Source organism: Halichondria panicea, chromosome 4, assembly GCF_963675165.1.
Source record: "Halichondria panicea chromosome 4, odHalPani1.1, whole genome shotgun sequence".
In the NCBI taxonomy this organism is placed as follows: Eukaryota; Metazoa; Porifera; class Demospongiae; order Suberitida; family Halichondriidae; genus Halichondria; species Halichondria panicea.
Window position 1 is genome coordinate 1545751 of NC_087380.1, and position 20424 is coordinate 1566174.

The following is a 20424-nucleotide window of genomic DNA, read 5'->3' on the forward strand; positions in this document are numbered from 1 at the left end:
ACGTTTTTGACACAAACGTTCTGGACGTTTTTTTCTATTTAACGTCTGTCTAAAGTTTGTGATCCCCATGTGGGTGGGTAAAGATCCTTAATGAAACAACTTCCAAACAGATATTAACCAAACACAGAGGAAGATATTGTGCATGCAATGGAGACTCAAGGTGTTCAGCTGCTGCTGCTGTTGTGTGCTGTGTCCACCTGCTGGGGACAAGGTAATGTAGTGATAAGCTAGGTATCCTGAGTGTGATATCTCAACTAGCTTAGTTTACTGATAGTGGTGATACCTATGAGCTCTGTCCAATTCCTTATAATCTATGGTCTAACCATTCATAGTCTACCTGACTCTGGGATCTGGTCCTAATATCACCACTGACAATACTGAGATCTTTATCACTGACATTGGAGAGGATGGTGGTCTCCCTTCTCTCACCTGTCACACTGACCTCACTACTTGCTGTAGAAGTGTTGCTGACAACAATGGTAATGGTAGACTAGGACAGTGGGTGTATCCTGATGGGAGTGTGGTACTGAGGAATGGTTCCTCATTGACTGTTGGACAGCAGTTCTACATTATAAGGAATGATGCTCAACTCATCAGACTGGCTCGTAGAGAGACTACCAACCCTCTCATTCCAACCGGGTCCTACTGTTGTACTGTACCAACTAATGGAGGAGAGATTACCCTCTGTGCTAACCTGGGTGAGTGCAGGGGAGTAGGGAGTACGAGTATTGGAGCACCCCTCATCTCAAGCTACCTTACCTAGTCGCTCCTTGAACAGCTAGCTTGCATTGGTGCCACAGCTAGTTACAGGGATATAGCTACAGTAGTTTACTTGAGGTAAAGACTCAAAGGTTAGAGGTCATGAAGCACATGCGGCGCATCATCTTTAATTACTCGCGTATACTGGAAAGTTTTATTACTACCAAATTTGCTCAGAATTAATCTCAGGGAATGTAGAATGCCACATTTTTTTGACCCCCGTATTTGTCAGTATTCACCTAGTATTCAGCCACCTCCCTCAGCACCCACCTAGTATTTGTATGTGTTATCTTATTCATGAGTTCATGAAACCATTACAACTCTTCTATGCAGTTCCATTGTATCATGCGCTTTCCATATCAATCCCTCTTGCAGTTTCTCCAATCCCATGTTCTGATAATCTCCCGACCATCTCTAATGGAGCCATAACCTATACTGCTGGATCCACTAATAACAGATCAGTGGGTGCTACAGCTACTTACATGTGGTGCTTTATAATCCCTACACTCTGGTTGGAATGTCAGTGAGGACTTGTGGGAGTGATGGAGAGTGGAGCTCATCACTAGCTCCAGTGTGTCAGCGTAAGGAATGACTGAATGTGTACGTTGAGTGTATACCTATTCCTATAGTGATAACCTGCTCTGACCTACCCTCATTGACAAATGGGGACACTGACTATGGTGTTGCTGGATCCACTGACAGCAGACCAGTGGACACCGTGGCCACCTACACTTGTAACCCTGGCTTCACTCTCAATGGAGACACCACCAGGACTTGTGGGAGTGATGGAGTGTGGAGTGGGTTAGCTCCAACTTGTCAGCGTAAGATTTATACGGTTTGAATGTATGTTCACTATTCATTTTCAGGACCTTGTTCTGATTTATCACCACTAATGAATGGAGTCATTACCTACACTGGTGGACTTGTTGACAGCAGACCTATTAATACTTTTGCTACCTTTACTTGTGACAATAGCTACACTCTCACTGGAGTGATTTTTAGGGTATTTTGTCAGAATGATGGTACCTGGAGTGGAACAACTCCAACCTGTCAATGTAAGCTAGTACAATAAACAGTCTAACAGAGTTACAATCCCCCACCCCCACAGTACCTCCGATCTACGTTTCCATGGGAACCACCAACTATGATGTTATGAACTCACAGGTTGCCATAGACACCATTGGAGATACCACTGAGACAGCATTGACTTGCAGAACTGACTAAACTATTTGCTGTACGGGACAAGATAATCCCAATAGTGCCAAGGGATTAGGATATTGGCTACTACCGAATGGAACAGTTGTCACTAGGAGTCCAGACATTACTGATTCAGACACAGATCTACTGTACAGTGTTGGAGCACTCAGACTCCATCGTCGAGGGTCTGTGTCAGCCCCCACTGGCTCCTACAGCTGTGTGATTCCTGCTAGGAGTGGAGAGGTCACTTTCTGTGTGCAGTTAGGTAAGTGGTTTGTTCATTAATTTAATTATCCTGTTGTTTCAGTGACTGGAGTCATTACTACCTCTCCTCCCACTACAAGTAAGTGGCGCTATTTGAGCCGAGCACAGCGTGTATTGTGTTAGGTTGGTGCTATAACAGCTTGTCGGTTGTCTCATATAGCCTCTACTGATGACAGCTGTTTCTGTCAGTTTGACAACACTGGTGCTGTGGTGGGAGGAGTGGTGGCCCTGGTAGCAGTGGTGGCTATAGTAACTGGTGTAGTGATGGTGACCTACCTAGTGCTCCGGTACAAGAGAGGAGGGAAAATGTGAGTTTGTTTGTGTGGTTTGTGTCATTAGTTAAGTAGACACAAGCTTCCTATGGACCAACTGAACAAACTGAAAGCTTTTATTATCATAATTACTACACCTGTTCTCTCCACACACAGGACTGTTCCTCGAGATATCTCCCTTACTGACCAGGGTCAAAGTGTAAAAACTACCTACGAGACCGTCCCTGCCACTTATGAAGAGATCCCAGCCTCCGAAAAGGTCAAAGGTGACTACAGCTACACACAGAACAATGCCTACTCGACTGTGAGTGGGCGTGAGGCTCCTGCTGTTGGAGGAATATACGATAACTGAACTATCACATGACTCAAGTAGATAATAATTGTTTAGATAGCAGATATACGTACTTCATCATGATCAGCCCCTCTCCTTTTTTTCATCCGCAAAAAATTAATGTTATGGCACATAACAATTATATTATTATAATATTATGTGGAATTAGAATAAATTATGATGGGGTTTAGAAAATCGATTAACAACAGACTGGAAACTATGTGTGTGGGTAAAGATCATTAATGGAACAACTTACAAACAGATAGAAATAAGAGCATGCAATGTAAGGTGTTCAGTTTCTGCTGCGTTTCTGTTGCTGTTGTGTGCTGTGTCTACCTGCTGGGGACAAGGTAATCTATAAGTACTAGCAGCCAGTTCCATAGAGTTCTCGTCTGTGTGTTCCTGTTCAGTACCATAATCTCAGTTGTTGAGTGATACAGATGTACGTACTTCATCAGCCCCTCTCCTTTCACCCACAAAAATGTTATGGCATAAAACAATTATATTAGTAACAAAAATAATGAAAATCGATTAACAACAGACTGGAAACTATGTGTGTGGGTAAATATCATTAATGGAACAACTTACAAACAGATAGTGTGCATGCAATGTAAGGTGTTCTGCTTCTGCTGCTGTTGCTGTTGTGTGCTGTGTCCACCTGCTGGGGACAAGGTAATCTATATATAAGTAGACATATTCTAGCAGTCAGTTCCATAGAGTTCCCGTCTGTGTGCTCCTGTTCAGTACCATAATCTCATAATTATGTTGTGAGTGTATACCTATTTCTCTACAGGTATATGTTTTGATCTAGCCACACTGACCAATCGGATGATCTCCTACCAGCTGGAAAACATACCAGTAGCTACTGTGGCCACCTATACATCTGTACCACTGGCTTCACTCTCAATGGAGGCACCATGCACCAGGGCTTGTGGAAGTGATGGAATGTGGAATGGATCGGATCCAACTTGTCGGCGTAAGTGGAATGGACTGGTTTGTTGAGTGTATTGTCTCAGACTCTCATACAGCTAACTTTCTTGACCTACCCCCACTGATAGGCCCGTGTCAAATATTCACCTATTATTCAAATTTTTTATTCACACTGGATCCGCCTATTATTCAAATTGATGACACCTATTATTCAAATCATTCAACATACACAGCAGCGAAATAAAACACCTATAAATTATATAGCACCAAAAAGTGGGATTAAGTCATTAATTTCAGCAGCGAAATAACAAACTTTAGCACACAAAACAAAATGTGGTTTCAACATTGATTTGACTAACATACTGCCATGTAAAATGTGGGCGTGTTTTGAGCTAATCGCATGTGCAACTCAATGAATATCATTAAACTATTTTCACAGTGCCTATTATTCAAATTTTAAAAAAGACTGCCTATTATAAAAAAATTATTCTGGAATATTTGGCACAGGCCTACCCACTCACTGATCAACGGGATACAGTGCTGGATCCACTAACAACAGACCTTTCCTCTCTAGTGCTATGCACTCCTGCAACATTGGCTAATAGTATATAATCTCACTGGAACTAGATCTACTTTCAATGCAGGCACCAGGTTCTGTGTGAGTGGAGGAATCTGGGATCAACACCATTACAGCTGCAACACTGGCTACATTCTCAATGGAGACAGTGGAATAGCTCACCTCCAACTTGTCAAGGTGAGGACAAAATTACACCCAGTTTCCTGTGGCCCCCCTCCCACTATTACCAATGGATCTCCCGGACAACCAACCAGCACAATAATTGGAGGAGAGGCGACCTACACCTGTGACACTGGATTCAGTCTGCATGAGTTCTGCATGGCAACTGGAGGCTGAGCTGCTCACCGTCATTGTCAGAGTAAAGTCCCTCTCTAGTGTTGTCTCAAGTGTTGCCACGGCCACTATAGTAGTAGTTGGGCGGATCTATGGGCGGATCTAGCAGAGCGTGTGTAGTATAAAGGATTCAAGATTCATTGTCCGACCTCCTCTGGCATTTATGTGGCTTTCATGCACACACTGTGATCACCAACCTATGAATTAAATTATTTGTCACTGTTTATACTATTATATGATTTTGATATAGAATTAAGTTCTCCAGACCCTATTTTTAATCTAGGCTGCATGGTGCGAGAGACTATAGACCTCTAACACTATGACATCGTAGCTTGTCCAGACGTAATATGACATTCAACTGAACTGCAATAATTATAGGATTGAATTTCATGTGCACATTTCCTTTTCACTTCCTTATCAATGACTTCTATTAGTCTACAATTTGATATACCTGTGTGCATATGAATTTATTTTTAAAATATATATATCTAAGCAATATCATCTACAAGCTATTAGCTAGGTAATACTATTACCTGTATAATGAGAATGTTCCCCTCAAGGTTATTTGTTTGCTGTCTGCTGGGAAGTGTTTCCCTAGTGTATGGACAGCAGACTTTAATAGGTGAGTTGATATAGGAAGTGCAGCTATAGCTATATGTGAGTTGATATATACAGTGCATTTAAATATATAACAGCAAAATTTTATCCTAGATCTATAGATTTACTGGTACGGGGTCCTATAGTAGCCGGTACATATTTGGTATCAGAAAGTGTATTAATGGTGCAGTGCAACTGGGAGACCCCTCCTGGGGCTCTAGCATTAACCACACTGAGGGAGATATCATCTCATTCTCTGATATTGGATCAGGAGATGGCAATATATCAAGACCCCTTGATCTGCTCTTTGAGTACCTATTATGGTGTAGATCTAGTGAGGTGGCAGTTTCCTAAATAGTCAAACATCATTAATTTTAATTCATGAACAAGTTACGCAATTAAGGTACGATCGCTCTCAAATACTGTTCAACTACTGAAATAGTTGCCGATATTTTTACTGAACGTCTCAGTCGCGAAACTTTGCAAAATCCGGAGTGGTAGAACCAAGTAAAGTGAGGAGAAGTGTTGAATGCACCCGTACTTAACACTAATTAGAGTGCCTTTCTGCTCATTGTTATCCTGAAACTCTGTGCAATTCATCGTTTGCTAGCTAGATATAGCTCAAATTGTTGTGCGCATCAGCCAATACATCTGCACAGTATAATTATAGTATAGCTATCATTAAAATAACTGAGTGTACATCTGTCCGTAGTTTTGTAGATGCTCACCACAGATATCCAGCGGGTTCTTCTGAAGCAAGTCTTTCAAAATAGCTAAAGCATGGTAAAAAGCAGAAAAAGGGTTACTTCCATGGTCATGCAGCTGCTGCATGCAACATATTCAGAGTCTATAGCTAGATAGTCTAGCTATTTCATACTAATTTATTGGCTTGTTCATTCTGTCATTGTGGAGCATGCATGCATGAACAGAGTTCTATAGCTGTCAGCTTTTATTGTAAATAATACAGTGCATCCAGCTTAGAGAGTAGATTACCACAAATGTGTGAGTATAGTTGTAAATGTTTGGAACCTTTGGTGCATTAACACTGAAAAACTACACCTTTTTGATACAGTGAACACAGGACCCACTGAACCACCCACCACCTGTCCTGACCTCACTGTACCAGCCAATGGAGTGATCAGCTACAATTTGGGGACTGCTAGTCTGAGACCAGTGGACACTGTGGCCACCTATACCTGTGTCACTGGCTACACTCTCGATGGAGTCACCACCAGAACTTGTGGGAGTGATGGAGTGTGGAGTAGTTTTTTCGAAATTTTTTTTTTGAGTGGGAGTGGGAGTGGTAGTGGGTCACCTCCCAATAATTGTTATGGTAAGTGGAATGAACTTTGTACTGCTTATTTGTTGAGTGTATCGTCTTCCAATAACACTGAAAAACTACACCTTTATTGATACAGTGAACACAGGACCCACTGAAACACCCACCACCTGTCCTGACCTCACTGTACCAACCAATGGAGTGATCAGCTACAATATGGGGACTGCTAATCTGAGACCAGTGGACACTGTGGCCACCTACACCTGTGTCACTGGCTACACTCTCGATGGAGACACCACCAGAACTTGTGGGAGTGATGGAGTGTGGAGTAGTTTTTCCGAAAATCTTTTTTTTTTGAGTGGGAGTGGGAGTGGTAGTGGGTCACCTCCCAATAATTGTTATGGTAAGTGGAATGAACTTTGTACTGCTTGTTTGTTGAGTGTATCGTCTCCCAACATAACACTGAAAAACTAACGATTTTCTACTGTTTTGATGACATCAGCAGCCGCTATCAACCGCAAGTTTAATTAAGAGTGGGTATACAGCTATCGTACACCCACTTCTGTGGCAGCAGCATATATAGGATGTTTTTTTGGTATCAAAATGTAGCCCGTAAACTTACTACAGAAATTTACAAGCTAAGCTATTAATTTTTGCAGAAAGCTTGCAGCTCAGTGTTCAAGTGAGGAACTTTAATTTAGCTGACAAGGCAATAATTATTTATGGCTCGTTGTATTACAGGCTGCAGTATCCTTCTATTTTTTCTAAGAACTCTGAGGTCTTTCTTGCATCCTAAAATAGTTATAGCTAGATATACATATGTAGTCAAGCTAGATAAATTTCTTTATATCACATCTCTGAGCCATGTGGTTGTCAGCCACTTAGATATTCATACTCTGCCTCAAGTACCAGTGGAACAAAAACGTGTATTGTCATGATACGCAACCACTCGCAGAGGGTTGGACTACATGCTACTGCCATCCAAAACTAATTTCTGTATGCCATAATAAGTATAGCTGTAAGATAGGGGAGGGGGACCGCCAACACTATGACACCGCGGCGCCACTGAATTACTTTTTTGTTTTCATGATCCCATTCTTATACCTATAGTTATTGACTGTGGCGACCTCTTTGACCCCTCCAATGGAGCAGTGAACACATCCTCCGGAACAACCTTCATGATGACTGCTACCTACACCTGTAACACTGGATACAATCTGACTGGTGATACAACCAGGACTTGTCAGGCTAATGGAACTTGGAGTGGGACTGCCGCTTGTACTCGTAAGTCTTCATTGTTTTCATGATCCCATTATTATACCTATGTAGCTGTTGACTGTGGCTCCCTATCTGACCCTGGGAATGGAATTGTTGATGCATCCAATACCACCTTCATGAACACTGCTACCTACAACTGTAACACTGGCTACAATCTGACTGGTGATACAACCAGGACTTGTCAGGCTAATGGAACTTGGAGTGGGACTGCCGCTTGTACTCGTAAGTTAATTGTTTTCATGATCCCATTTTTATACCTATATAGCTGTTGACTGTGGCTTCCTCTCTGACCCTGGGAATGGAATTGTTGAAGCATCTAATACCACCTTAATGAACACTGCTACCTACAACTGTAACAATGGCTACAATCTGACTGGAGACATGACCAGGACTTGTCAAGCTAATGGAACTTGGAGTGGGACTGCTCCAACTTGTGAAAGTAGATCTATAATTATGTTGTTACATCTCTTGTTATTGTGTACCCTGTTTTATTTTCCAGTTGTTACCTGTCCAATCCTCCCTGCTCCCACCAATGGAATGGTTGATGAACCTAGAAACACCTTTGGGAGCAATGCCACCTACACCTGTGACACTGGCTACACTCTCAATGGAGACACTACCAGGACTTGTGGGAACGATGGATCTTGGAGTGGCAGTGAACCAACTTGTAATCGTAAGTTTAGATTATATGCCTCGCAATCTCTAAGAACTCTTTCTTTTAGTTGTTGACTGTGGCCCCCTCACTGGCCCCTCCAATGGCTTGGTCACTGTAACTATTACCACATTCAGAGGCACTGCTGTGTATACATGTAACAATGGCTACAATCTGACTGGTGATATGACCAGGACTTGTCAGGCTAATGGAACTTGGACTGGGACTGTTCAAATATGTGATCGTAAGTCCTTTACCAGTAAATGAGACTCTTCGTACTTGGAAAATGAACTTGCGAATAATTATATGCATAGCTTGTTTTATAATGCCATTCTTATACTCTGTAGCTGTCAACTGTGGTGACCTCACTGACCCCACCAATGGAGCAGTGAACACATCCTCCGGAACCACTTTTAATATGAACGCTACCTACACCTGTAACACTGGCTACAATCTGATTGGAATTACGCCCAGGACTTGTCAGGCTACTAATGAAACTTGGAGTGGCAGTGAACCAACTTGTGAAAGTACGTTTTCACAAATATATCTGATCATTGCGTACACTGCTGCATTGCTATGTACACAAACAAAGAGCAGAGTGTTCTTCATAAATACACAATCGAGTGTAAAACAACTATGGTACGTCATTGTCTTCTCTGCAGTTGTCACCTGTTCAATCCTCCCTGCTCCCACCAATGGAATGGTTGATGAACCTAGAAATACCTTTGGAAGCAATGCCACCTACACCTGTGACACTGGCTACACTCTCAATGGAGACACTACCAGGACTTGTGGGAACGATGGATCTTGGAGTGGCAGTGAACCAACTTGTAATCATAAGTTTAGATATATATTCCTCGCAATCTCTAAGAACTCTTTCTTTTAGTTGTTGACTGTGGCCCCCTCACTGGCCCCTCCAATGGCTTGGTCACTGTAACTATTACCACATTCAGAGGCACTGCTGTGTATACATGTAACAATGGCTACAATCTGACTGGTGATATGACCAGGACTTGTCAGGCTAATGGAACTTGGACTGGGACTGTTCAAATATGTGATCGTAAGTCCTTTACCAGTAAATGCGACTCTTCGTACTTGGAAAATGCACTTGCGAATAATTATATGCATAGCTTGTTTTTATAATGCCATTCTTATACCCTGTAGCTGTCAACTGTGGTGACCTCACTGACCCCACCAATGGAGCAGTGAACACATCCTCCGGAACCACTTTTAATATGAACGCTACCTACACCTGTAACACTGGCTACAATCTGAATGGAATTACGCCCAGAACTTGTCAGGCTACTAATGAAACTTGGAGTGGCAGTGAACCAACTTGTGAAAGTACGTTTTCACAATTATATCTGATCATTGCGTACACTGCTGCATTTGCTATGTACACAAACAAAGAGCAGAGTGTTCTTCATAAATACACAATCGAGTGTAAAACAACTATGGTACGTCATTGTCTTCTCTGCAGTTGTCACCTGTTCAATCCTCCCTGCTCCCACCAATGGAATGGTTGATGAACCTAGAAATACCTTTGGAAGCAATGCCACCTACACCTGTGACACTGGCTACACTCTCAATGGAGACACTACCAGGACTTGTGGGAACGATGGATCTTGGAGTGGCAGTGAACCAACTTGTAATTGTAAGTTTAGATATATCATATGCCTCGCAATCTCTAAGAACTCTTTCTTTTAGTTGTTGACTGTGGCCCCCTCACTGGCCCCTCCAATGGCTTGGTCACTGTAACTATTACCACATTCAGAGGCACTGCTGTGTATACATGTAACAATGGCTACAATCTGACTGGTGATATGACCAGGACTTGTCAGGCTAATGGAACTTGGACTGGGACTGTTCAAATATGTGATCGTAAGTCCTTTACCAGTAAATGCGACTCTTCGTACTTGGAAAATGCACTTGCGAATAATTATATGCATAGCTTGTTTTTATAATGCCATTCTTATACCCTGTAGCTGTCAACTGTGGTGACCTCACTGACCCCACCAATGGAGCAGTGAACACATCCTCCGGAACCACTTTTAATATGAACGCTACCTACACCTGTAACACTGGCTACAATCTGATTGGAATTACGCCCAGGACTTGTCAGGCTACTAATGAAACTTGGAGTGGCAGTGAACCAACTTGTGAAAGTACGTTTTCACAATTATATCTGATCATTGCGTACACTGCTGCATTAATAGTTAATTCAATCATATGAATATGTTCACTTAGAATCAATGAATGTCTGAATATCCATTGTGTCTGATTATCGGTGCCTTGCTCTATTCAGTTAAATATTTCAGATTCTACAGCTCAGTCAGAATAGTGATTGAAAAATACGAAAATTTCAAGTCCACCATAATTATTAAAATAACCCACTAGCTATAACTGCAGCATGTATGTACCGTATTACTAACCTTGCGAATGAACCAAATCAGCAGAAAAATTAACCCTTTATGATCTAGCTATTGCGTTCTGGCAAGAATCGTGTGTATTTACTAGTACTATAATTTAGGTTTTGCGATTTTATTGTTGCGAATTGATTAACCCTAGCATATGTTTATAGTAATACGGTATAGATCTGTCATCCTGATTCCCTAGTTGTTGACTGTGGAGCCCCTCCCACTATTTTTGACGGCAGTAGGACACTAGCTGGTACAACATTTGGAGAGATGGCCACCTACACATGCACCACTAGTGGGTTCAGTATCTTTGGATCAGCCACCATAACTTGTCAGGCTAATGGGAGCTGGGAACCTGAGCCAGCCTGTACTATGGGTCGTGAGTTATTGTCTGAGTGTATTAGGCTGGTCTAGTTACTCTGTTCTGTGCAGCCATTGATTGTGGCCCACCTCCCTCTGTTTCTAATGGCTCTCCTGGAGCACCCTCACCTGACACAATGCTCGATGGAATGGTGACCTACACCTGTGACACTGGGTATGAGGTCTCCACTGGAGTCACCACAGCAACGGCTACCTGTATGGCCAATAGGGTGTGGGAGACTGTACCAACTTGTCAACGTACGTTATATAATTATGTTCAGAATTCCATTACGGCATTTATTTTTTCGATATACACTGCCACTCGTACAAAAATAGCGTAGACTATCATGTACACAATGTACTTCCTTCATGTACGTGTTCATGCATGTGTGTAAAGTACTCGCATGCACTATTATAGTTCTTCCTGCATGCAAGCGGTAATGGCAGTGCATGAATGGTAGAGTAGTGCGAAAATTCTCTCATGGTTGAAGTGAGTTTAAAACTTTCTCAATATTCTGCTGACATATCTGAATCCGTTTTTAGTGGATAATTGATGGGAACTGATCGTCCCGACAACCTCACTCTCACAAATGACATTACTGGTGGAAAAGAGCAAATTTGCCTGAGCCTGATACTCGTAAACATTATCACATCATAATTATGTAGACTTTGAGACAATTAACTCATTGACAGTAAGGGCTTTTGCGAGCATTATAGTGAACGTACTCAATTAATGATAAAGACAATGCTCCATCCATGCATGGCTGCATATTTCACGACTATACCAGAAAACCCACTCAGCACTTGTGCTATATGTATCAGTGCTGTACACAATGGTTCATTGATTGGTTGTAACTGATGAGTTCAGAGTTCAGAGTGGACAGTTCAAATGCAATCTTTACACAGGCGAGACTGCCGGACTTTAAGATTGCATCCTCACACTCCTTCACAGTCATAGCATCTGAATTATTTTTTTTCTCTATAGGCGTAGTTTGCGAAGCTGAACAGGATTCTGTATGGGGGCTTGTGTTCCCTACCACTTTGGCTGGCTTTTCTTATTCCCAGCAATGCCCACAAAATGGAAATGGAACAACTTTAGGTATGTAACACCATGTGAACCAATAAATGGTCCACTGCTGCATAAAACACCTTATGAATGTTTCACCATTGAGCATATACAATCAAGCATTCCATGTGACTGTGTGTGCGTTGATGTGCACGTATAATTAATAGGAACTGCAACTCGTTTCTGTACACTGGGTGGTGTATGGGAAGCAGTTAATACAGATAACTGCACTAGGGAAGTAATCATCTCACTTAATAACACGGTAAGTCTTTGCAGTTACTATGTGCACTGTCATAAGATATACTGTAACCATTCATGACGAATTTAACGATCTTTCACCCAGCTATTTTTCTATTCTCCATGCATTCAGGCAAATGAACTATTTTCTAGAAATGCATCTCAGAACAATGCATCTCAGAACGAAGTTGACAACCTTCTTGTTTCTCTTGCGGAGGCTACTAGTGTAAATGCAACAGGAGGCTCAACCATATTCCCCCAAGACCTCAGCACTACTAATTTGATCGTCAAGTCAAGTGTGAATTACCTCATTCAAAATGTAGAAACTGCTAGTCCCATGTCTTCTCTCAATTTCAGTGAAGTAAGCTAATTATATTAGTGAAGCACTTCCTTTTTGTTAAATAGTTGTGTCTTGTAGGAAGTTATGAACGTTCTCAACAATGTTTTGGATGAGAGGAATACCGGAGGATGGGAAAGATTGCAAGAGGTATAATAATGGCACAGATAAAGATAATTCACTGACAATCAATTATGCTTCAGGATTCTTCTGCTGAGAGTCAGCAATTGTTGTTGAGTGCTGAGTTATATGGTCAGTATGTGTCCTCGGCACTAAGGAGTGAAGGTGTGGATACAGGCAACGTGACGGAGATCACCCTTATGAGACAGAACATCGGTATGCGTGTACTTCACCATTTGCTATAGATATATTCGTAAAGTTGGTTTGAAGTATTATTATGATCTTTCCAGTATCATAATCAAGGAGCATTCCACACAAAGTCAATTTCTAGTCTGTTGCTATGTATCCAGACCTGACCTTTTGTACTACGCCTTGCGCACTCGCAAATGAAGTCCAAGTTAGATAAACCACACCCACTCGTAGAGTATACATCTTAGATTCTCTTGGCTTACTCTCGTAAGCAAAAAGTACACTAACTCCGTTATTATGCCTCAAGGCGTAGCCGCACGAGGAATACAGTAAATCAAGCTGACTGTGTGTGTGTGTGTTCCAGCTGTAACTGCTCAACGGTTGCAATGCGACAAAAACTAACAATTTCTATAGGCTTCTAGCGACGTTCTCTTGGATTTTGATTCGTGGATTAGCAAACTAAAGCTTTTTTCTCGAGTTCTGGCTAGTTTGACTCACAGTGAAGGCTGTTGCAGTCTCTTCAAAATCTTTCATAGTACCATCTGTGCGCACACATTTTATTCAACGTTTGAGTTAGCCTTGCACTAAAGTGCTAGCTGTTTGTTAGCTACATGAATCAGGAAAGAGCTGTATATATATATATATATATATATATATATATATATCCTCTGAGTAGGTGTGGTGTTATAATTATGCATTTACTACATGTCCAGTGCTAGCTGCAATGGAAGTTGACACCACTAGTTTGGATAACATTATCTTTCCTGAAGTTGTTAAAGTCAGTGAAGAAACAGGCTCAGCTCAAACTGTGATACCAGCTACTCTTCTTGCGGAGAGAGGCGCTCTAGGTATTCTATACACGCTCAAGTTGGTGTTAACCATTGATTTTGTTTATCCATGTCTGTCTCAATTTCAGAGGGGGGTGTTACAGCAGTCAACATTCTGTTCTCCAACTTGGAGGATTTTCTTCCAAAAACTAACCTCGGAATGTACGTTCAGTACCTAAAGTTATGTTTTACTCAGTCTTATTGTATTGTTTATACAGGAACACAACCAGACCAGTTTCACAGGTTATTTCTAGTCAAGTCTTCTCTAATGTGAAGTTAAATAACTTCCAGACAAAGGCAACCTTCAGATTCACCACCCAAAAGGTAATTTATTTATACAGTTTGAATTATGAGCGACACTAATTGATATGCGTGCAGTTTTCTGAAGATGAAGTAGCCGAAAATGCCAAATGTGTATTTTGGAGTGTTTCTAGGTGAGCTGTTCTTTTAATGTTTATTGTTAACAATTATTGTTATTTTGTCAGTGATGCGGCGAACAGCATGTGGTCCACGGAAGGTGTGACTACAGTAAGTGTGGATGAAGACTCGCAAATGAGAGTATATAATATTGTCTGTGAGAGCAGTCATTTCACCGCATTTGCTGTTCTAATGGATGTTACTGGAGCACTGAATGTGAGCATTATATATGCAGCGAATACTAATTTACTTGGATCAGTCTTTATAATTATAATGCTTGGTCCTTGATCTTCTGTAGGATACAACTGCAGAGATCAGGTTTGCTCTATCGGTGGTAACTTATGTTGGTTGTTCCATCTCCATCTTCTTTCTTCTGTTGTCTATTGTCTATTTCTTGACATTGAGGTAATTATAGGACTATAGATATAGCTTTGTTATAAAACTTTTACCATGCTGTTGATGTTTAGAAGAGAACTGCTGACCAAGGTTCATAACTTCATTCATTTTAACCTGTCAATTTCGTTGCTCCTTGGTTACGTGGTGTTCTTGTCAGGAGTAGAGACTGCTGTGGCCAACAAGGTGCATGTCACTTGAGTCTTATATGAGTATTTTAGCTTGTGCAGAGTATACTCGAACAATATGAAATGATTCGTATATCGAGGTGACCATAATTCAGAGTGGAGAATTAATAAAAAAAGTCTACTATAATTATTGATCTTTTAATTTACCATGACTTGCAGGGAGCGTGTGTGTTTGTGGCTGTTCTCCTTCACTACCTGTTCACTACTGTGTTCTTTTGGATGCTGTGTGAGGGAATTATGCTCTATCTGATGTTGGTGCTTGTCTTCAGCCAAATATCCAAAAAATGGTGGATATTCTTTATTATTGGATGGGGTAAATTATTTCGTACTGAATGCATAATAATTATACACAATCTTAATAGCTACATGAATGTACACATAATTATATAAATACCATATATCTTCTAATTTATCGGACACTTCATATTACGGACACTTTTTTCTGGGCAAATTTTGTTGTTCCAATACAGCGGACATGCACTCTGGTCCTTTAATTTTACTGGCCGGTAAACCAAGCAACGTATAGCTTTATTAGATAGCTTGCATGAGGATTAGCGCTAGTGCAACTGTTCAGTCGCACATGCATGCACTGTACTATTAGCTCGCATGCAGTTGTATAATTATAGTATGCCTGTTCTGACCTCACGTGTACAATAAAGATCTGTTCCAGTTTATACCCAGACAATTTCCTGTTGTAGAAAATATATACGGTATAGTTGTATTGCAGCTATAATTATTACTTTCTTTGCGACTGTCAATGAAATAGACCTCTCTACAAATTTACGGAGCCAGTGAATTACTTATACTCCTCAAAGCAAGGTGGAGGATTCATCTATTTTTATATGCATGTGCGGTGAACGCCGGTGATGAATATAGCATTCTGCCGAGTGTATTGGGTATAATTATGTTTCTTGCAGTTGTTCCAGTGATACCGGTGGCTATATCTGCTGCACTAATTCATGACCAGTATGGCACAGAAGAGTAGTAAGTTTCTATTGTAAATGGAAAGCTCGTCTCTAATTCTGATACAGCATACAGTGTTTCTCCCAATAAATTTCCATATTTTTAACCTTTACAGCTGACAATATTGATTTGTCCCCTTTATACATTCAGTTGTTGGATTGCTGTTGGTGCCGGTGATAAAGGAGCGATATGGGCATTTGTTGTACCAATGCTACTAGTTGTTCTGGTGAGATCTCTAGCTTGCAATGCCATTTGGACTAGTGTTCTTTCAAATAACAATAGCAGTTTTTAAGAGTACATCTGTATGGAATGAACTATATAATTGTATCATGTATAATTTTATTTTGTATTATTTTAGTATACTGTATTTTAGAATGTTCTGGTAGATTGTCTTGTACTAGGTGCTAGTTGTTATATATTAGAACCTTCTAGTAGCTGTTTTGGAATTTTGTGTAACTATTCTGTTGAGATGACTCAGAGAGGTACGTAATCATTTTTTTAAGTTGACTGAAATGTACCTTATGATGACTATATATACCTGCATATACATACAGGTGAATATATTCTTCCTCCTGGCTGCTTTGCGCAGTGTCTATAGACGAGAAAGTCAACCATGCAACGAAGTGGAAAAAAGGAATCTTTACAGTTATTCTCGTGAGTATGTCAACTCTCATGCATCATTTAGTAACATGTTGATCCCAATGTTTGTATATATGCGTGCAGACAACTCTTCAAGGCCACCTTAATTCTCCTTCCATTGCTCGGGCTGACTTGGGTGTTTGGACTACTCTCAGTCAACAGGAGCACTATTGTGTTTGCATGGTTGTTCTCTATCTTTAACTCACTGCAAGGCCTATTCGTATTCATTTTCCATGTGCTCAGGAGTGAAAAGGTGCGTTGTATATATAATTTATATATATACGCAGTCAAGTAATTTAGCATTTTTACTAATTTTTAGGTCACAAACTTCATAAAGCAGTGCAGAAACAGAATCGATAGTATTGCATCAACTTCTTCGTCAGGAAAAAACAATCTCAGACTGGTATAATTATATATAGGAGCCCCTTTTATTAAGTATAGTACAGACATTCGAGGGGCTTAATTTTCGATGTTTTCGTGGGTTAGCAATCCTACCCACGAAAATTAAGTTCATGAAAATTGTTCCAATATGTATCTGCTATAACGTGCGAAGAGTAAAGGCGTGGCTTCTGGTAAGCATGCGTCAACCCACAAACATTGTGGAACAAAATGCTTTTAAATGCTTTAAATTTCGTGGAAATGAAATATAAGTGCCTCAAAAATTTCGCGCTATATTATATGGTAGTAGTTTTTGGCTGCTTTATAAATATAAATATATTTAATATATATGGTAGAGGTGCTCATGCACATGCATGCATGCTTGGGAGTCCAGGTGTATTTTTTGTGCGCTTTTAATTAAGGGCCTCTATAAGCATGCATGCATGCATGTGTGTGTGTCAAATCGATACTCATTATAATTTTTTATAGCAATAATAATTATATTGATGATAATTATAGGTGCCAGACTTTGCATGAAATGCATGTATCTATTATGCAGAGCAAGAATTCGACGAGTGGTGTTCAGCTCAAGCCAATTGCAAGTAACTCTAGATTCAGCAAACACAATCATAGTACCGTGCAAGACGAAGCCATTAAAGTCGATGATACTGTATCTGAGTCCGGCTTAGAGATGTCATACATTGCTGAATTGCTTGAAAATGATCAAAACTGGCACACAAATGTGATCTTTAATGATCATTGGATGAACGATGCTTCATACTCACAGGAAAACCTTGAAGCACGGCTAATTGCATAGATTATACTCACTGTTTTTTCACTTGCAGTGTCGCTATAATTATATATACTATATACTAGCGGAATGAATTATTCAAGTCCATATAATTATATACTAGCTGTTTGTATAATTAAGACTTGTAGATTTAGTCACCTTTTTATTTTTGGTTCGTTTAAAACACGATGCCAGGAATTCAAGTGCACTTTATAATGAAAGAAATCTCTATGAAAAAATTATTACTGGAATCTCTATAAAACGGAATTTGAATTGGGAACAAGCTTTTTGGTATTAATGTAATCATAGATCATGCCTATATAAAATTATTAAGCCATAACTGCTCTCCCAGTATAGCTCGGCCGGCTTTGATCATAGACATTTGTTACTTTTTACTAATTATATGGCAGACAATGTATTGTAGAGATTTCTACCATCGATGAGCCAGATAAAGAATTAACTGGACATGTACTTACACACCCAGGAATTAACTGGGAGGCATTAATAAATTATTGCCTACACACGCAGCAGACCTTATAGTACTCGACTCAACAGCGTGCATTATTAGCTAGATATAGTATTATAGGATCATTTTATCAACCTTTAACACAAAAATCAGGGCGCGACAAGCATGCAGTCACACTTCCAAATTTACTGCACAAAACGTAAGCATAATTCATTAGTGACTTTTTGACCCTGTCCGACCTCCCCTGTTGATTGTCACCTCTCGTAGTGACACCACCCTTACACATGACTACCCCTCCCCCCCTACTCCTAAACGTTAAACTATATACTATATATAGGGCGCATCCAGGATTTTATACATGCATCCCTTAATTATGCATAACCCTGCCACATGTAAAGTTCTGTAAAGGCATTCCAGAATCGTGCAACTAGTGACTGATAATCAATGCACGAATCTTAACACAATTAATGTGTACCAGTATAATATCCATTCCAATCTTGCGTAGAAACTTCACCCGTTGCTGCAGTGGCTATAAATTATAATGAACAGAGAGGGGAACGAATGTAAGCTCCCTAAGCGTTTATTTTATTATTTTATACAATTCAGCATAACAGCACAGGATTTACACAATTACTAGATATAAAGTGCACCCTAAAGAATATGTACAGAAACATTTAAATACACTGATAGTAACAATATCTTCTGTATATTGTGTGTACTAACAAGTTTGTTCCATAAAGTTACAGCATGTGGGAAGAATGAGTATTCATTGGTATTGATGTTTAAAGTCTATCATGTCGTGTAAAATTTTGTACAAGTGACACATTAATTCTTGCAATTAATCTTCTTGTCTCTAGAGTTGTAATTAAGACCAGATGCTGACAGTAGTCTAGATTCCTGCTTAAGATCCCACTGTCTCAGACACACTCTCATGCAATGGCAAATCTCTGTACTTTTTCCAGGTTTTTTATATCAATTCTATATGATGGGGACTCCATACTTTTCCATAATTATTGTGGCCTCACAAGGCTCTTATACATAGTTCAAGAGAGTGGATGGAGATGCATTGGTTGAGAACCTCTGATCAATTAGTTTCAAATGGCAGTAATATGTGGGTGCCAGGAGAGATCATCAAATAATGTGAGTCCCAGATGCTTGTAATTTGGAACCTGCATGTTGAGCAGTGAGGTCTTTTTGGAGACAAACATAAACTTGCATTTTGTCACATTACAGCGATCAATGCAGCAATCACCTCTGGACAACACTAGCTCCATACAGTCTTACATTACTACAAGTTTCATGTCTCCTACAGCAGATGCAATCCAGTAGGCTCATAATTACCTAGTACATAATATACAGCTATATACACATGATAATGCAGGGCCGTAAGAAGATTTTTTAGGTGGGGGGGCAGAAAAAAGGAATACACCCTCTCTTTGCGACGCATGGGGTGGGTCTCAGAGATAAACAGGAGAAAGATACATAAATGAAATAATCTGCATGTGAGAGCTATAGCAAAATAGTTTATTCGACGTGGAAGCAAAGTCACGAGCAACTGCTTCAAAGTCAGTTAGCAAACCTTGTGTATATCCGACTAGAAAAACATTTGCAATGTGAAAAATTGCTAGGATTGGCCAGGGGAACCACAAAAAAGCGTGGAAACAAGAAATCAGACGAGAGCATAACTCCAATCCGTTACAACGTCAATCACATGTACTGGTAGTTTTCCATGTTTTTCCGGTCAATATACCACGCAATTTTTACTGGTGGGGTGATGACCAATCCCTATATATTTATTATACATCCATTTTGTGCGGGTATAATTATAATCATGATGATTTGTGATGAATTAATACATGCAGTGTTGAGCACAGGTTACTGTCTTAGGTACACACAGTCCATCCATGTGTAGTAACATGCACGGACATACTGGTGACCTGCTGTGGTGGATGGAAGCTGGTAGATGGATCTGGAACACAGTCTATATACTATGTATTGTACATGTTCATGACGTTGTAACGGATTGGAGTTATGCTCTCGTCTGATTTCTTGTTTTCACGCTTTTTTGTGGTTCCCCTGGCCAATCCTAGCAATTTTTCACATTGCAAATGTTTTTCTAGTCGGATTCCCTTTCTTTTTCAGTACAGAATTATAAATTTACGTATCAT

At 40.3% G+C, this 20424-nt stretch overlaps 3 protein-coding genes across 5 annotated transcripts; all 3 read left to right on the forward strand.

Moving 5' to 3' along the window:
- The first annotated feature begins 111 nt into the window (after positions 1–111).
- Positions 112–2944, forward strand: LOC135335009 (E-selectin-like). Of its 2 annotated transcripts, XM_064530411.1 has the most exons (9): positions 112–211; positions 333–698; positions 1135–1340; positions 1389–1580; positions 1626–1814; positions 1868–2221; positions 2264–2299; positions 2381–2528; positions 2649–2944. In XM_064530411.1, exons 3-6 carry the CDS (start codon positions 1277–1279, stop codon positions 1981–1983), a joined length of 561 nt encoding a protein of 186 aa, XP_064386481.1. In that variant the 5' UTR covers positions 112–211; positions 333–698; positions 1135–1276; the 3' UTR covers positions 1984–2221; positions 2264–2299; positions 2381–2528; positions 2649–2944. The 2 variants fall into 2 exon arrangements, with proteins under 2 accessions (XP_064386481.1, XP_064386480.1); XM_064530410.1 differs by lacking the exons at positions 1626–1814; positions 1868–2221; positions 2264–2299; positions 2381–2528; positions 2649–2944 and having other exon boundaries at positions 118–211; positions 1135–1532.
- A 2201-nt stretch (positions 2945–5145) lies between these two features.
- Positions 5146–9355, forward strand: LOC135334975 (CUB and sushi domain-containing protein 3-like). The gene is made up of 10 exons (XM_064530371.1): positions 5146–5285; positions 6333–6593; positions 6679–6942; positions 7650–7823; positions 7869–8039; positions 8083–8256; positions 8317–8490; positions 8540–8713; positions 8817–8996; positions 9132–9355. Exons 1-10 carry the CDS (start codon positions 5204–5206, stop codon positions 9353–9355), a joined length of 1878 nt encoding a protein of 625 aa, XP_064386441.1. The 5' UTR covers positions 5146–5203.
- A 38-nt stretch (positions 9356–9393) lies between these two features.
- Positions 9394–18034, forward strand: LOC135334966 (latrophilin-like protein LAT-2). 2 transcript variants are annotated; one of them, XM_064530357.1, is made up of 26 exons: positions 9394–9529; positions 9634–9813; positions 9950–10123; positions 10177–10350; positions 10455–10634; positions 11086–11265; positions 11319–11504; positions 12232–12345; positions 12480–12574; positions 12683–12910; positions 12968–13036; positions 13090–13222; positions 13909–14043; positions 14112–14184; positions 14241–14346; positions 14401–14456; positions 14508–14655; positions 14738–14844; positions 14907–15018; positions 15180–15333; positions 15938–16004; positions 16134–16209; positions 16538–16616; positions 16703–16875; positions 16942–17025; positions 17560–18034. In XM_064530357.1, the coding sequence occupies exons 1-26, from the start codon at positions 9472–9474 to the stop codon at positions 17815–17817; spliced, it is 3399 nt and encodes a 1132-aa protein (XP_064386427.1). In that variant the 5' UTR covers positions 9394–9471; the 3' UTR covers positions 17818–18034. The 2 variants fall into 2 exon arrangements, with proteins under 2 accessions (XP_064386427.1, XP_064386426.1); XM_064530356.1 differs by lacking the exons at positions 16942–17025; positions 17560–18034 and having other exon boundaries at positions 16538–16637; positions 16707–16864.
- Positions 18035–20424: the final 2390 nt, after the last annotated feature.

Coding starts and splice junctions, on each gene's coding strand:
- LOC135335009 (XM_064530410.1), top strand. CDS start 148: ATGGAGACTCAAGGTGTTCAGCTGCTGCTGCTGTTGTGTGCTGTGTCC. Junction 212..332: donor GTCCACCTGCTGGGGACAAG/GTAATGTAGTGA, acceptor AACCATTCATAG/TCTACCTGACTCTGGGATCT. Junction 699..1,134: donor TACCCTCTGTGCTAACCTGG/GTGAGTGCAGGG, acceptor TCCCTCTTGCAG/TTTCTCCAATCCCATGTTCT.
- LOC135334966 (XM_064530357.1), top strand. CDS start 9,472: ATGACCAGGACTTGTCAGGCTAATGGAACTTGGACTGGGACTGTTCAA. Junction 16,005..16,133: donor CAGTATGGCACAGAAGAGTA/GTAAGTTTCTAT, acceptor TTATACATTCAG/TTGTTGGATTGCTGTTGGTG. Junction 16,876..16,941: donor ATGTGCTCAGGAGTGAAAAG/GTGCGTTGTATA, acceptor ACTAATTTTTAG/GTCACAAACTTCATAAAGCA.
- LOC135334975 (XM_064530371.1), top strand. CDS start 5,204: ATGAGAATGTTCCCCTCAAGGTTATTTGTTTGCTGTCTGCTGGGAAGT. Junction 7,824..7,868: donor TGGGACTGCCGCTTGTACTC/GTAAGTCTTCAT, acceptor ATACCTATGTAG/CTGTTGACTGTGGCTCCCTA. Junction 8,257..8,316: donor GACTGCTCCAACTTGTGAAA/GTAGATCTATAA, acceptor TTTATTTTCCAG/TTGTTACCTGTCCAATCCTC.